This window comes from Corvus hawaiiensis (genome assembly GCF_020740725.1).
Source record: "Corvus hawaiiensis isolate bCorHaw1 chromosome 37 unlocalized genomic scaffold, bCorHaw1.pri.cur SUPER_37a, whole genome shotgun sequence".
NCBI classification, from domain to species: Eukaryota; Metazoa; Chordata; class Aves; order Passeriformes; family Corvidae; genus Corvus; species Corvus hawaiiensis.
The window spans coordinates 120,361-136,744 of record NW_025963262.1 but is presented as its reverse complement, the minus strand read 5'-3'; the positions used below and the strand labels follow the sequence as shown (position 1 = coordinate 136,744).

General features: G+C 60.7%; 2 protein-coding genes across 2 annotated transcripts in view; one reads left to right on the top strand and one right to left on the bottom strand.

Moving 5' to 3' along the window:
• The first annotated feature begins 2,209 nt into the window (after positions 1 to 2,209).
• LOC125320791 lies at positions 2,210 to 3,856 on the top strand. Its single transcript, XM_048293214.1, has 2 exons — positions 2,210 to 3,137; positions 3,323 to 3,856. Exons 1-2 carry the CDS (start codon positions 2,327 to 2,329, stop codon positions 3,475 to 3,477), a joined length of 966 nt encoding a protein of 321 aa, XP_048149171.1. The 5' UTR covers positions 2,210 to 2,326; the 3' UTR covers positions 3,478 to 3,856.
• A 3,886-nt stretch (positions 3,857 to 7,742) lies between these two features.
• LOC125320789 (kallikrein-14-like) overlaps positions 7,743 to 16,384 on the bottom strand; it is a 19,057-nt gene continuing 10,415 nt past the window's right edge. Inside the window, 6 exon segments of the mRNA XM_048293212.1 lie at positions 7,743 to 7,978; positions 8,333 to 8,469; positions 12,481 to 12,640; positions 12,642 to 12,685; positions 12,773 to 12,822; positions 14,842 to 14,989. Of these exon segments, the coding sequence (XP_048149169.1) occupies positions 7,826 to 7,978; positions 8,333 to 8,469; positions 12,481 to 12,640; positions 12,642 to 12,685; positions 12,773 to 12,822; positions 14,842 to 14,989 (692 nt within the window). The 3' untranslated portion in view covers positions 7,743 to 7,825.

Below are 16,384 nucleotides of genomic sequence, written 5' to 3'. Positions count from 1 at the left end.
GGGGGGTGACACTGGATGGCACTGCGTGGCACTGGGGGTGGCACTGGGGCTGGCACTGGCGGTGACACTGGGGGTGACACTGAGGGTGGCATTTGGTGGCACTGGAGGTGACATTGGGGGTGACACTGAGGGTGGCACTGGGCGTGACACTGGGTGACACTGGGGGTGGCACTGGGGGTGACACTGGGTGGCACTGGGGGTGGCACTGGGTGACACTGGGGGTGACATTGGGTGACACTGGGTGGCACTGGGTGGCACTGGGGGTGGCACTGGGGTGGCACTGGGGGTGGCACTGAGTGACACTGGGGGTGACATTGGGTGACACTGGGTGCCCCTGGGTGGCACTGGGTGACACTGGGTGGCACTGGGGCTGGCACTGGAGGTGACACTGGGTGACACTGGTGGTGGCACTGGGGGTGGCACTGGGCGGCACTGGGGGGGAACACTGGGGGTGACATTGGGGGTGGCACTGGGGGTGACACTGGATGGCACTGGGTGGCACTGGGGGTGACACTGGGTGGCACTGGGTGGCACTGGGGGTGGCACTGGGGCTGGCACTGGGGGTGACACTGGGGGTGACACTGAGGGTGGCATTGGGTGGCACTGGAGGTGACATTGGGGGTGACACTGAGGGTGGCACTGGGGGTGACACTGGGTGACACTGGGGGGTGGCACTGGGGGTGGCACTGGGGTGGCACTGGGGTGGCACTGGGTGACATTGGGGGTGACACTGGGTGGCACTGGGGGATGGCTCTGGGCAGCCCTGGGTGCCCCTGGGTGGCACTGGGGGTGGGTGGCAGTGGCTCAGGGTGACACTGGGAGTGGCACTGGGTGACACTGGGTGGCACTGGGGGGGTGGCAGTGACGCAGGGTGACACTGGGGGTGGCACTGGGGGTGACACTGGGTGACACTGGGGGTGGCACTGGTGGTGGCACTGGGGGTGGCACGGGGTGACATTGGGGGGTGAAATTGGGGGGTGACACTGGTGTTGGCACTGAGGGTGGCACTGGGTGGCACTGGGGGTGGGTGGCAGTGGCTCAGGGTGGCACTGGGAGTGGCACTGGGTGACACTGGGTGGCACTGGGGGGGTGGCAGTGACGCAGGGTGACACTGGGGGGTGACACTGGGTGACACTGGGGATGGCACTGGGTGACACTGGGTGACACTGGGGGTGACACTGGGGGTGACACTGGGGGTGGCACTGGGTGACACTGGGGGTGGGTGGCAGTGGCTCAGGGTGGCACTGGGAGTGGCACTGGATGACACTGGGTGACACTGGGGGTGGCACTGGGAGGGCACTGGGAGGGCACTGGGTGACACTGGGGGTGACACTGGGGGTGGCACTGGGGGTGGCACTGGGTGACACTGGGGGTGAAATTGGGGGTGGCACTGAGGGTGACATTGGGTGACACTGGGTGACAGTGGGTGACACTGGGGGTGGCACTGGGGGTGGCACTGGGTGACACTGGGGGGTGACATTGGTGGTGGCACTGGGGTGACACTGGCTGACACTGGGGGTGACACTGGATGGCACTGGGGGGTGACACTGGGGGTGGCACTGGGGGTGGCACTGGGTGACACTGGGGGTGGGTGGCACTGGGTGGCACCGGGTGACACTGGGTGGCCCTGGGTGGCACTGGGGGTGGCACTGGGGGGTGGCACTGGGTGACACTGGGGGTGGGTGGCACTGGGTGGCACTGGGGGCTGGTGGCACTGCGGGGACATGGGCACACGATGGTGGGGTCCAAAGGTCAAGAGGTCAACTCATGCTCAAGCCATGGGGGGGTCAAGGGTCAACCAATGGAGGGGTCAGTGGGTCAAGCCATGGTGGGGTCATTGGGTCACCTCATGGTCAATTGGTCAGCCTGTGGTGGGCTTGAGGTCAGCTGTGATGGGGTCAAGGGGTCAACCCTTGGTCAGTGGTCAAGCCATGGTCAGTGGTCAAGCCATGGTCAGTGGTCAACCCTTGGTCAGTGGTCAACCTTTGGTCAACTCATGGCGGGGTCATTGGGTCAACCAATGGTCAGTGGTCAATCCATGGTCAGTGATCAACCTTTGGTCAAGCCATGGTGGGGTCATTGGGTCACCTCATGGTCAACTGGTCAACCTTTGTTGGTCACCACCCTGTGGTGGGCTTGAGGTCAGCCGTGATGGGGTCAAGGGGTCAACCCTTGGTCAGTGGTCAAGCGATGGTCAGTGGTCAAGCCATGGTCAGTGGTCAACCCTTGGTCAGTGGTCAACCTTTGGTCAACTCATGGAGGGGTCACTGGGTCAACCAATGGTCAGTGGTCAACCCTTGGTCAGTGGTCAACCCTTGGTCAAGCCATGGTGGGGTCATTGGGTCACCTCATGGTCAACTGGTCAACCTTTATTGGTCACCACCCTGTGATGGGCTTGAGGTCAGCTGTGATGGGGTCAAGGGGTCAACCCTCGGTCAGTGGTCAATCCATGGTCAGTGGTCAACCCTTGGTCAGTGGTCAACCTTTGGTCAACTCATGGAGGGGTCAAGGGGTCAACCCTCGGTCAGTGGTCAAGCCATGGTCAGTGGTCAACCCTTGGTCAGTGGTCAACCTTTGGTCAACTCATGGAGGGGTCACTGGGTCAACCAATGGTCAGTGGTCAACCCTTGGTCAGTGGTCAACCTTTGGTCAACTCATGGCAGGGTCATTGGGTCAACCAATGGTCAGTGGTCAACCCTTGGTCAGTGGTCAACCTTTGGTCAACTCATGGCGGGGTCATTGGGTCAACCAATGGTCAGTGGTCAATCCATGGTCAGTGGTCAACCTTTGGTCAAGCCATGGTGGGGTCATTGGGTCACCTCATGGTCAACTGGTCAACCTTTGTTGGTCACCACCCTGTGGTGGGCTTGAGGTCAGCCGTGATGGGGTCAAGGAGTCAACCCTCGGTCAGTGGTCAAGCCATGGTCAGTGGTCAACCCTTGGTCAGTGGTCAACCTTTGGTCAACTCATGGAGGGGTCATTGGGTCAACCCTTGGTCAGTGGTCAACCCTTGGTCAGTGGTCAACCTTTGGTCAACTCATGGCGGGGTCATTGGGTCACCTCATGGTCAATTGGTCAACCTGTGGTGGGCTTGAGGTCAGCCGTGATGGGGTCAAGGGGTCAACCCTTGGTCAGTGGTCAACCATGGTCAGTGGTCAACCCTTGGTCAGTGGTCAACCTTTGGTCAACTCATGGAGGGGCCATTGGGTCAACCCATGGAAGGTCAAGAGGCCAAGCCTTGGTCAAGCCATGGTGGGGTCAAGGGTCAGTAATGGTCAAGCCATGGAGGGGTCATTGGGTCAACAGATGGTGGGGTCAAGAGGTCAAGCCATGGTCAGTGGTCAACTGTTGGTCAACCCATGGTGGGGTCAAGGGTCATCTGTGGAGGGGTCAAGCATGGTCAACCTCAACAGTGGTGGGTGGGTCACCTTGTGGTCACTTTGGGGTCACCTTGAGGTCACTTTGGGGTCACTTTGAGGTCACCTTGGGGTCACTTCCTGGTCACTTTGTGGTCACCTTGGGTTCACTTTGTGGTCACCTTGTGGTCACTCTGAGGTTACTTTGTGGTCACTTTCTGGTCACTTTGTGGTCACCTTGTGGTCACTTTGTGGCCACTTTGGAGGCCCCTTTGTGGTCACTTTATGGTCAGCTTGAGGTCACTTTGTGGTCACCTTGTGGTCAACTTCGTGGCCACTTTGTGGTCACTCTGAGGTTACTTTGTGGTCACTTTGTGGTCACTTTGGGGTCATCTTGTGATCACTTTGAGGTCATCTTGTGGTCACTTTGAGGTCACCTTGAGGTCACCTTGTGGCCACTTTGGAAGCCCCTTTGTGGTCACTTTATGGTCACTTTGAGGTCACTTTGTGGTCACCTTGTGGTCACTCTGATGTTACTTTGCGGTCACTTTGAGGTCACCTTGTGGTCACTTTGTGGTCACTTTGAGGTCACTTTGTGGTCACTCTGAGGTTACTTTGTGGTCACTTTGTGGTCACTTTGTGGTCACCTTGATGTCACTTTGATGTCACCTTGTGGTCACTTTGTGGTCATTTTGTGGTCACTCTGAGGTTACTTTGTGGTCACTTTGTGGTCACCTTGATGTCCCATTCTGGTTACCTTGCGGTCACCTTGCGGTCACTGCGGTCACCTTGTGGTCACTTCATGGCCACCTTGCGGTCACCTCGTGGTCACTTTGGGGTCACCTTGATGACCCATTCTGGTCATCTTGTGGTCACCTTGTGGTCACTTTGAGGTCACTTTGTGGTCACCTCGATGTCCCATTCTGGTCACCTTGTGGTCACTGTAGTCACCTTGTGGTCACTCTGAGGTTACTTTGTGGTCACTTTGTGGTCACTTTGGGGTCATCTTGTGATCACTTTGAGGTCACTTTGTGGTCACCTTGTGGTCACTTTGAGGTCACCTTGAGGTCACTTTGGGGTCACTTTGAGGTCACCTTGGGGTCACTTCCTGGTCACTTTGTGGTCACCTTGGGTTCACTTTGTGGTCACCTTGTGGTCACTCTGAGGTTACTTTGTGGTCACTTTCTGGTCACTTTGTGGCCACTTTGGAGGCCCCTTTGTGGTCACTTTATGGTCAGCTTGAGGTCACTTTGTGGTCACCTTGTGGTCAACTTCGTGGCCACTTTGTGGTCACTCTGAGGTTACTTTGTGGTCACTTTGTGGTCACTTTGGGGTCATCTTGTGATCACTTTGAGGTCACTTTATGGTCAGCTTGAGGTCACTTTGTGGTCACCTTGTGGTCACTTTGTGGTCACTTTGAGGTCACTTTGTGGTCACTCTGAGGTTACTTTGTGGTCATTTTGAGGTCACATTCTGGTCACTTTGAGGTCACTTTGAGGTCACTTTCTGGTCACTTTGAGGTCACTTTGTGGTCACTCTGAGGTTACTTTGTGGTCACTTTGTGGTCACTTTGTGGTCACCTTGATGTCACTTTGATGTCACCTTGTGGTCACTTTGTGGTCATTTTGTGGTCACTCTGAGGTTACTTTGTGGTCACTTTGTGGTCACCTTGATGTCCCATTCTGGTTACCTTGCGGTCACCTTGCGGTCACTGCGGTCACCTTGTGGTCACTTCATGGCCACCTTGCGGTCACCTCATGGTCACTTTGGGGTCACCTTGATGACCCATTCTGGTCACCTTGTGCTCACCTTGTGGTCACCTTGTGGTCACTTTGTGGTCACCTCGATGTCCCATTCTGGTCACCTTGTGGTCACTGTAGTCACCTTGTGGTCACTCTGAGGTTACTTTGTGGTCACTTTGTGGTCACTTTGGGGTCATCTTGTGATCACTTTGAGGTCACTTTGTGGTCACCTTGTGGTCACTTTATGGTCACTTTGAGGTCACCTTGTGGTCACCTAGCGGTCACTTTGGTGTCGCCCCTCCCCCACTCCACACCACGGAGCCGACTCCGCCTCCGAACCCCTTTATTGAGCCCCTCCCCCGCCCCTCCCCCACCCAGGGACCCCCCAACGCCGGCGCCGGGGGGCGGAGCCCGAGGGGGGAGGGGCGGGGCCGGGGGCGTGGCCAGAGGCCGAGGGGGCGTGGTCAGAGGCTGAGGGGGCGTGGCCAGAGGCTGAGGGGGCGGGGCCAGAGGCTGAGGGGGCGTGGCCAGGACGGGGGCGTGGCCAGAGGCCGAGGGGGCGGGGCCAGAGGCCGAGGGGGCGGGGCCAGAGGCTGAGGGGGCGGGGCCAGAGGCTGAGGGGCGTGGCCAGGACGGGGGCGGGGCCAGAGGCTGAGGGGGCGGGGCCTGGATTTTTTGGGTGGAATTTTTGGGATTTTTCGGGTGGATTTTTGGGATTTTTGGGGTGGAAATGTTGGGATTTTTGGGGTGGAATTTTTGGGATTTTTTGGGCGGAATTTCTGAGATTTTTTGGGTGGAATTTTTGGGATTTTTCGGGTGGATTTTTGGGATTTTGGGGGTGGAATTTTTGGGATTTTTTGGGTGGAAATTTTGGGATTTTTTGGGTGGAATTTTTGGGATTTTTTGGGGTGGATTTTTGGGGTGGAAATGTTGGGATTTTTGGGGTGGATTTTTGGGATTTTTGGGGTGGATGTTTGGGATTTTTTGGCTGGATTATTTGGGATTTTTTTTGGGTGGAATTTTTGGGATTTTTTGGGTGGATTTTTGGGATTTTTTGAGCTGCATGTTTGGGATTTTTTGAGGCGGATTTTTGGGATTTTTTGGGTGGAATTTTTGGGATTTTTCGGGCGGATTTTGGGAATTTTTTGGGTGGAAATTTTGGGATTTTTTGAGCTGGATGTTTGGGATTTTTGGGCTGGATTATTTGGGATTTTTGGGCTGGATTATTTGAGATTTTTGGGGGGGAATTTTTGGGATTTTTGGGGTGGAATTTTTGGGATTTTTGGAGTGGATTTTTTGGGATTTTTGGGGTGGAAATTTTGGGATTTTTGGGGCAGATTTTGGGGAATTTTTTTTGGCCGTGACTGGGATTTTTTGAGGTGGATTTTTGGGATTTTTTGCAAGGAAATGTTGGGATTTCTGGGGTGGATTTTTGGGATTTTTCGGATGGATTTTTGGGCTGGATTATTTGGGATTTTTTGGGTGGAAATTTTGGGATTTTTTGAGCTGGATGTTTGGGATTTTTTGGGGTGGATTTTTGGGATTTTTTGTGTGGAATTTTTGGGATTTTTTGGGTGGAAATTTTGGGATTTTTTGGGTGGTTTTTTTTTGATTTTTGGGGCCACGACCGGGATTTTTGGGGTGGAATTTTTGGGATTTTTGGAGTGGATTTGGGGGGATTTTTTGAGGTGGATTTTTGGGATTTTTTGGGGTGGAATTTTTGGGATTTTTGGGGTGGAATTTTTGGGATTTTTTGGGCGGAATTTTTGAGATTTTTTGGGTGGAATTTTGGGATTTTTTGGGGTGGATTTTTGGGATTTTTTGGGGTGGATTTTTGGGATTTTTTGGGGTGGAATTTTTGGGATTTTTGGGGTGGAATTTTTGGGATTTTTTGGGTGGAATTTTTGGGATTTTTTGGGCCGGATTTTGGGGAATTTTTGGGATTTTTGGTTTTTTTTTTTTTTTATTTTTGGGTGGGTTTTTGGAGATTTTGGGGTGAATTTTTGGAATGAGTTTTTTGGGATTTTTGGGGTGGATTTCTGGGATTTTAGCATCCCAGACACCGGGATTTTTTGGGGTGGATTTTGGGGGATTTTTGGGGTGGATCTTTTTGAATTTCGGGCTGGATTTTGGGGTGGATTTTTTTGAATTTCAGGGCTGGATTTTGGGGGATTTTTGGGGTGGATTCTTGGGAATTTTGGGGTGCAATTTTGGGGATTTTTGGGGTGGATTTTTTTTGGGATTTCGGGCTGGATTTTGGGGGATCTTTGGGGTGGATCTTTCTGAATTCCGGGCTGGATTTGGGGGGATTTTTTGGGGTGGATCTTTTTGAATTTCGGGCTGGATTTGGGGAGATTTTCAGGGTGGATTCTTGGGGATTTTGGGGTGCAATTTTGGGGATTTTTGGGCTGGATTTTTTTGAATTTCGGACTGGATTTGGGGGATTTTTGGGGTGGATTCTTGGGGATTTTGTGGTGCAATTTTGGGGATTTTTGGGGTGGATCTTTTTGAATTTCGGGCTGGATTTGGGGGGATTTTTTGGGGTGGATCTTTTTGAATTTCGGGCTGGATTTGGGGGGATTTTTTGGGGTGGATCTTTTTGAATTTCGGGCTGGATTTGGGGGGATTTTCGGGGTGGATTCTTGGGGATTTTGGGGTGCAGTTTTGGGGATTTTTGGGCTCGTGGGCTCTGGGGGGGTTTGGGGGTGGCCGTGGCCGTGTTGGGGGTCAGTTCTGGGCCATGGTGTCCTGCAGCCAGCGGCCGTAGCGGCAGAGGTTGACGTAGACCCCGGGTTTCCGGGGGTCCCCGCACACTCCCGGCCCCCACGAGGTGATGCCCTGGAGGCGCCCGTTGCACATCAGGGGCCCCCCGGAGTCGCCCTGAGGGGACAAAATCGGGGGGGGGTGGCTGGTCAGGGGGAGGACCCCAAAACTTGGGGCAAAATTTTTCCCCGAAACAGCGAAAATTCAGCGAAATCATGGCAAGAATTGAGCAAAATCACCCTGAAATCACCCCAAAACTGAATTGACCCAAAGCGCCTGAAAATCGCCTCCAAATCCCCCCAAAATACCTCGAATCACCCCAAAACGGCCTCCAACGACCCCGAAATGGCTCCGAATCACCCAAGGGACCCAAACCGACCCCAAATCAACCCCGATTGGGCCGAAATCAACCCAAATTCGAGCTGAAATTGCCCCGAATGGCCTCGAATCGGCCCGAAATGCCGGCCTCACCTGGCAGGTGTCGGCGCGGCTCCGGGGCTCCCCGGCACAGACCATGTTGGGCGTGATGGAGTCGGGGTAGATGCGGCGACAGGTGAGCTCGGGGACGATGGTCACCTGGCTGCAGTGCAGGTCCTTGGGGAAGGTCACTGAAAGCACAGCTGGGGTCAGCTGGGGTCACAGCTGGGGTCATCCTGGGGTCACCTGGGGTCATCCTGGGGTCACAGCTGGGGTCACACCTGGGTCACAGCTGGGGTCACAGCTGGGTCACACCTGGGGTCACACCTGGGGTCACCTCTGGGGTCACACCTGGGGTCACACCTGGGGTCACACCTGGGGTCACACTTGGGGTCACAGCTGGGGTCAGCTGGGGTCACACTTGGGGTCACACCTGGGGTCACCTGGGGTCATCATGGGGTCATAGCTGGGGTCCCCTGGGGTCATCCTGGGGTCACACCTGTGATTACGTCTGGGGTCATTCAGAGTCACAGCTGGGGTCACAGCTGGGGTCACACCTGGGTCACAGCTGGGGTCATAGCTGGGGTCACACCTGGGGTCACAGCTGGGGTCACAGCTGGGGTCACACCTGAGCAGGTCACTCCTGGGGTCACACCTGGGTCACACCTGGGGTCACCTGGGGTCATTCTTGGGGTCATAGCTGGGTCACCTCTGGGGTCACACCTGGGGTCACAGCTGGGGTCACACCTGGGGTCACAGCTGGGGTCACCTCTGGGGTCACACCTGGGTCACATCTGGGGTCACAGCTGGGGTCACAGCTGGGGTCACACCTGGGGTCACACCTGGGTCACACCTGGGGTCACCTGGGGTCACAGCTGGGGTCACACCTGGGTCACACCTGGGGTCACACCTGGGGTCACACCTGGGGTCACACCTGGGGGTCACCTGGGGTCATCCTGGGGTCACAGCTGGGGTCACAGCTGGGGTCACACCTGGGGTCACAGCTGGGGTCACACCTGAGCAGGTCACTCCTGGGGTCACACCTGGGTCACACCTGGGGTCACCTGGGGTCACTCTTGGGGTCATAGCTGGGTCACCTCTGGGGTCACACCTGGGGTCACAGCTGGGGTCACAGCTGGGGTCACAGCTGGGGTCACACCTGGGGTCACACCTGGGGTCACAGCTGGGGGTCACACCTGGGTCACACCTGGGGTCACACCTGGGGTCACCTGGGGTCACACCTGGGGGTCACCTGGGGTCATCCTGGGGTCACAGCTGGGTCACACCTGGGGTCACACCTGGGGTCACAGCTGGGGTCACACCTGAGCAGGTCACTCCTGGGGTCACACCTGGGTCACACCTGGGGTCACCTGGGGTCATTCTTGGGGTCATAGCTGGGTCACCTCTGGGGTCACACCTGGGGTCACAGCTGGGGTCACACCTGGGGTCACACCTGGGGTCACACCTGGGGTCACCTCTGGGGTCACACCTGGGGTCACATCTGGGGTCACAGCTGGGGTCACCTCTGGGGTCACACCTGGGGTCACACCTGGGTCACACCTGGGGTCACCTGGGGTCACACCTGGGGTCACACCTGGGTCACACCTGGGGTCACACCTGGGGTCACCTGGGGTCACACCTGGGGGTCACCTGGGGTCATCCTGGGGTCACACCTGGGTCACACCTGGGTCACACCTGGGGTCACACCTGGGTCACACCTGGGGTCACCTGGGGTCACAGCTGGGGTCACACCTGGGTCACACCTGGGGTCACACCTGGGGTCACCTGGGGTCACACCTGGGGGTCACCTGGGGTCATCCTGGGGTCACAGCTGGGGTCACACCTGGGGTCACAGTTGGGGTCACAGCTGGGGTCACACCTGAGCAGGTCACTCCTGGGGTCACACCTGGGTCACACCTGGGGTCACCTGGGGTCATTCTTGGGGTCATAGCTGGGTCACCTCTGGGGTCACACCTGGGGTCACAGCTGGGGTCACAGCTGGGGTCACACCTGAGCAGGTCACTCCTGGGGTCACACCTGGGTCACTCCTGGGGTCACCTGGGGTCACTCTTGGGGTCATAGCTGGGTCACCTCTGGGGTCACACCTGGGGTCACACCTGGGGTCACAGCTGGGGTCACCTCTGGGGTCACACCTGGGTCACACCTGGGGTCACAGCTGGGGTCACAGCTGGGGTCACACCTGGGTCACACCTGGGGTCACCTGGGGTCACAGCTGGGGTCACACCTGGGTCACACCTGGGGTCACACCTGGGGTCACCTGGGGTCACACCTGGGGGTCACCTGGGGTCATCCTGGGGTCACAGCTGGGGTCACAGCTGGGGTCACACCTGAGCAGGTCACTCCTGGGGTCACACCTGGGTCACACCTGGGGTCACCTGGGGTCACTCTTGGGGTCATAGCTGGGTCACCTCTGGGGTCACACCTGGGGTCACACCTGGGGTCACAGCTGGGGTCACCTCTGGGGTCACACCTGGGTCACACCTGGGGTCACAGCTGGGGTCACCTCTGGGGTCACACCTGGGGTCACACCTGGGTCACACCTGGGGTCACCTGGGGTCACACCTGGGGTCACACCTGGGTCACACCTGGGGTCACACCTGGGGTCGCAGCTGGGGTCACAGCTGGGGTCACACCTGGGTCACACCTGGGGTCACAGCTGGGGTCACCTCTGGGGTCACACCTGGGGTCACACCTGGGTCACACCTGAGCAGGTCACAGCTGGGGTCACCTGGGGTCACACCTGGGGTCACACCTGGGGTCATAGCTGGGGTCACACCTGGGTCACAGCTGGGTCACCTCTGGGGTCACACCTGAGCAGGTCACACCTGACCTGAGCTCTCACCTGTGCTCAGATAACGCCTCAATTCCCCCCTCACCTGCTCCAGGTGTGCCCTCCCCTGCGGGCATTCCCATGAGCTCCCAGACCCCTCACCTGTGCCCAGGTGAGCTCTTACCTGTGCCCAGGTAACCCCTCCTCACCTGTCCCAGCTACCCCCCTCCCGTACCCCAGGTGCCCTCACCTGTGCCCAGGTAACCCCTCCTCACCTGTGCCCAGGTAACTGCCCCTCCCACCCCCAGGTGCCCTCACCTGTGCCCAGGTACCCCCTCCTCATTTCTGCCCAGGTGCCCTCACCTGTGCCCAGGTAACCCCTCCTCACCTGCCCAGGTAACCCCTCCCTCACCTGTCCCAGCTACCCCCCTCCTGTACCCCAGGTGCCCTCACCTGTGCCCAGGTAACCCCTCCTCATCTCTGCCCAGGTAACCCCTCCCTCACCTGTGCCCAGGTAACCCCACCTCACCTGTGCCCAGGTGCCCTCACCTGTGCCCAGGTAACCCCCCCCTCACCTGTGCCCAGGTAACCCCTCCTCATCTCTGCCCAGGTAACCCCTCCCTCACCTGTGCCAGGTGCCCTCACCTGTGCCCAGGTAACCCCTCCTCATCTCTGCCCAGGTAACCCCTCCCTCACCTGTGCCCAGGTGCCCTCACCTGTGCCCAGGTAACCCCTCCTCACCTGTGCCCAGGTAACCCCTCCTCATCTCTGCCCAGGTAACCCCTCCCTCACCTGTGCCCAGGTGCCCTCACCTGTGCCCAGGTAACCCCTCCTCATCTCTGCCCAGGTAACCCCTCCCTCACCTGTGCCCAGGTGCCCTCACCTGTGCCCAGGTAACCCCTCCTCACCTGTGCCCAGGTAACCCCTCCTCATCTCTGCCCAGGTAACCCCTCCCTCACCTGTGCCCAGGTAACCCCTCCTCACTCTGTGCCCAGGTGCCCTCACCTGTGCCCAGGTAACCCCCCCCTCACCTGTGCCCAGGTAACCCCTCCTCACCTGTGCCCATGTGCCCTCACCTGTGCCCAGGTAACTGCCCCTCCCTCACCCACCCCAGGTGCCCTCACCTGTGCCCAGGTACCCCCCTCCTCACCTGTGCCCAGGTACCCCCCTCCCTCACCCACCCCAGGTACCCTCACCTCTGCCCAGATACCCCCTCCTCCCCCACCCCAGCTACCCCCCTCCCCCCCCAGGTGCCCTCACCTGTGCCCAGGTACACCCCCTCCCCCCCAGGTGCCCTCACCTGTGCCCAGGTACCCCCCTCCTCACCTGTGCCAGGTACACCCCCTCCCCCCCCCAGGTGCCCTCACCTGCCCCAGCTCCCCCCACCCCCTCCCCCCCCAGGTGCCCTCACCTTCAGGGCTGGTGGTGGAGCCCCAGCCGGAGATCTGGCAGGTGGTGCCGGGCGCGGCGCAGGTGCGCGCCAGCGGCAGGGGGCTCACCTGGCGGCTCAGGTGCGCGGGCACCTGCAGCCGCAGCAGCATCAGGTCGCCGTCCTTGGAGGTCTCGTTGTAGCCGGGGGAAGCGGAAGACGCGCACCGAGCGCCGCCGCTGCTCACCTGGCGCAGGTGCGGCCTCGCCCGCCGCGGCGGCCGCCTCACCTGGCGGGGCCTCGCCCGCGGCGGTTGTGCCCGCCGGGGCCTCACCTGGGCGCACCCGGTGGCGGCCGCGGCCTCCGAGGCGGACGCTGATGGGGCTGTGGGGAGAGAGAGGCGACAGGTGAGGGGGTGGGTGGTACCCAGGTGGCACCAGGTGGCACCCAGGTGGTACCCAGGTGGTACCTGAGCCATTCCCGAGTGCCCAGGTGAGCCTCTTTCCATGCCCAGGTGAGTTCCCCGTGCCCAGGTGAGTCCCATGTGACCCCTCCCCCCCCCCCTCAGGTGGCCCCAGGTGTGCCCAGGTGACCCCAGGTGTGCCCAGGTGGTCCCTCCCATGCCCACATGAGCCCAGGTGACCCCAGGTGTGCCCCAGGTGGTCCCTCCTGTGCCCAGGTGAGTCCCAGGTGACCCCAGGGGTGCCCAGGTGTGCCCAGATGTGCCCAGGTGGTCCCTCCCGTGCCCAGGTGACCCCCAGGGGTGCCCAGGGGTGCCCAGCTGGTCCCTTCCATGCCCAGGTGACCCCAGGTGTGCCCAGGGGTGCCCAGGGGTTCCCAGGTGTGCCCAGCTGGTCCCTCCCATGCCCAGGTGACCCCAGGTGTGCCCAGGTGACCCCAGGTGACCCCAGGTGACCCCAGCCAGTCCCTCCTGTGCCCAGGTGACCCCAGATGACCCCAGGGTTGCCCAGGGGTTCCCAGGTGAGCCCTCCCATGCCCAGGTGACTCCAGGTGACCCCAGGGGTGCCCAGGTGGTCCCTCCCATGCCCAGGTGACCCCAGGGTGCCCAGGTGACCCCAGGTGACCCCAGCCAGTCCCTCCTGTGCCCAGGTGACCCCAGGGGTGCCCAGCCGGTCCCTCCCGTGCCCAGCTGACCCCAGCTGACCCCAGCCAGTCCCTCCCGTGCCCAGGTGACCCCAGGTGACCCCAGGTGACCCTGGCCGGTCCCTCCCGTGCCCAGGTGGCCCCAGGGGTGCCCAGGTGTGCCCAGATGTGCCAGGTGGTCCCTCCCATGCCCAGGTGACCCCTCCCATGCCCAGGTGACCCCAGGTGACCCCAGCTGACCCCAGCCGGTCCCTCCCATGCCCAGCGTGACCCCAGGTGACCCCAGGTGACCCCAGGTGACCCCAGCCAGTCCCTCCTGTGCCCAGGTGACCCCAGGTGACCCCAGGTGACCCCAGCCAGTCCCTCCTGTGCCCAGGTGACCCCAGGGGTGCCCAGGTGTGCCCAGGTGTGCCCAGGTGGTCCCTCCCATGCCCAGGTGACCCCAGGTGACCCCAGGGGTGTCCAGCTGGTCCCTTCCATGCCCAGGTGACCCCAGGGGTGCCCAGGTGACCCCAGGTGACCCCAGCTGACCCAAGCCAGTCCCTCCTGTGCCCAGGTGACCCCAGCTGACCCCAGCTGACCCCGGCCGGTCCCTCCTGTGCCCAGGTGACCCAGGGGTGCCCAGCCGGTCCCTTCCATGCCCAGGTGACCCCAGGGGTGCCCAGGTGACCCCAGGTTACCCCAGGTTACCCCAGCTGACCCCAGCCAGTCCCTCCTGTGCCCAGGTGACCCCAGGGGTGCCCAGGTGTGCCCAGATGTGCCCAGGTGGTCCCTCCCATGCCCAGGTGACCCCTCCTGTGCCCAGGTGACCCCAGGGGTGCCCAGGCGACCCCAGCTGGTCCCTCCCGTGCCCAGGTGACCCCAGGGGTGCCCAGGTGACCCCAGGTGACCCTGGCCGGTCCCTCCTGTGCCCAGGTGACCCCAGGTGACCCCAGCTGACCCCGGCCAGTCCCTCCTGTGCCCAGGTGACCCCAGCTGACCCCAGCTGACCCCAGCTGACCCCAGCTGGTCCCTCCCGTGCCCAGGTGGCCCCAGCTGACCCCAGCTGACCCCGGCCGGTCCCTCCTGTGCCCAGGTGACCCCAGGTGACCCTGGCCAGTCCCTCCCGTGCCCAGGTGACCCCAGGGGTGCCCAGGTGACCCCAGGTTACCCCAGGTGACCCCAGGTGACCCCGGCCGGTCCCTCCTGTGCCCAGGTGACCCCAGGTGACCCTGGCCGGTCCCTCCCATGCCCAGGTGGCCCCAGGGGTGCCCAGCCGGTCCCTCCCGTGCCCAGGTGACCCCCGTTACCTGGCCGTACCCGGGGGCGTGGCAGTGGGCAGCAGTCAGGACCCACCTGGGCGCCACCAGGGTCCCCCCGCAGATGAAGCGGCGCCCCCGGAAGAGCGCGGCCTGCCAGGGCGGGGCACAGGTGTGGCCCTCCAGCACCCACCTGGGCACCCGCGCACCTGGGGGGACACGCGGCTGAGGCACCTCCGGGGTCCCCCAGGTGGGGTCCCAGGTGGATTTTGGGGGGTCCCAGGTGAGGTTTTGGGGGGTCCCCGGTGGGGTTTGAGGTCCCCCAGGTGGGTTTTGGGGGTCCAGTGGATTTTGGGGGGTCCCAGGTGAGGTTTTGGGGGGTCCCCGGTGGGGTTTGAGGTCCCCCCAGGTGGGTTTTGGGGGTCCCAGGTGAGTTTTGGGTTCCCAGGTGGATTTTGGGGGGTCCCAGGTAAGGTTTTGGGGGTCCCGGGTGAGGTTTTGGGGGTCCCCCGGGTGGATTTTGGGGGGTCCCAGGTGAGGTTTTGGGGTCTCTCAGGTGGATTCTGGGGTCCCCCAGGTGAGTTTTGGGGGTCCCAGGTGAGGTTTGGGGGGTCCCAGGTGAGGTTTTGGGGTCCCGGGTGAGGTTTTGGGGGTCCCGGGTGAGGTTTGGGGGTCCAGGTGAGGTTTGGGGTCCCGGGTGATTTTGGTTGATCCCAGGTGGATTTTGGGGTTCCCAGGGGGATTTTGGGGGGTCCCAGGGGGATTTTGGGGGGTCCCAGGTGAGGTTTTGGGGTCCCCCAGGTGGATTTTGGGGTTCCCAGGGGGATTTTGGGGGGGTCCCAGGTGGATTTTGGGGGGTCCCAGGTGAGTTTTGGGGGTCCCGGGTGAGGTTTTGGGGGTCCCCCGGGTGGATTTTGGGGTCTCCCAGGTGAGGTTTTTGGGGGTCCCCCGGGTGGATTTTGGGGGGTCCCAGGTGGGTTTGGGGGGTCCCAGGTGAGGTTTTGGGGTTCCCAGGGGGATTTTGGGGTCCCAGGGTGAATTTTGGGGTCCCCCAGGTGGATTTTGGGGTTCCCAGGGGGATTTTGGGGGGTCCCAGGTGGATTTTGGGGGGGTCTCAGGTGAGTTTTGGGGGTCCCGGGTGAGGTTTTTGGGGGTCCCCCGGGTGGATTTTGGGGTCTCCCAGGTGAGGTTTTGGGGTCTCTCAGGTGGATTCTGGGGTCCCCCAGGTGGATTTTGGGGTTCCCAGGGGGATTTTGGGGGGTCCCAGGTGGATTTTGGGGGGTCCCAGGTGAGGTTTTGGGGTTCCCAGGGGGATTTGGGGGGTCCCAGGTGAGGTTTTGGGGTTCCCAGGTGAGGTTTTGGGGGTCCCCCGGGTGGATTTTGGGGGTCCCAGGTGGGTTTGGGGGGTCCCAGGTGAGGTTTTGGGGGTTCCCAGGGGGATTTTGGGGTCCCAGGTGAATTTTGGGGTCCCCCAGGTGGATTTTGGGGTGCTCCAGGGGGACTTTGGGGTCTCTCAGGTGGATTTTGGGGTCTCCCAGCTGGATTTTGGGGTTCCCAGGTGAATTTTGGGAGCTTCCAGGTGAGTTTGGGGTTCTCAGGTGAGT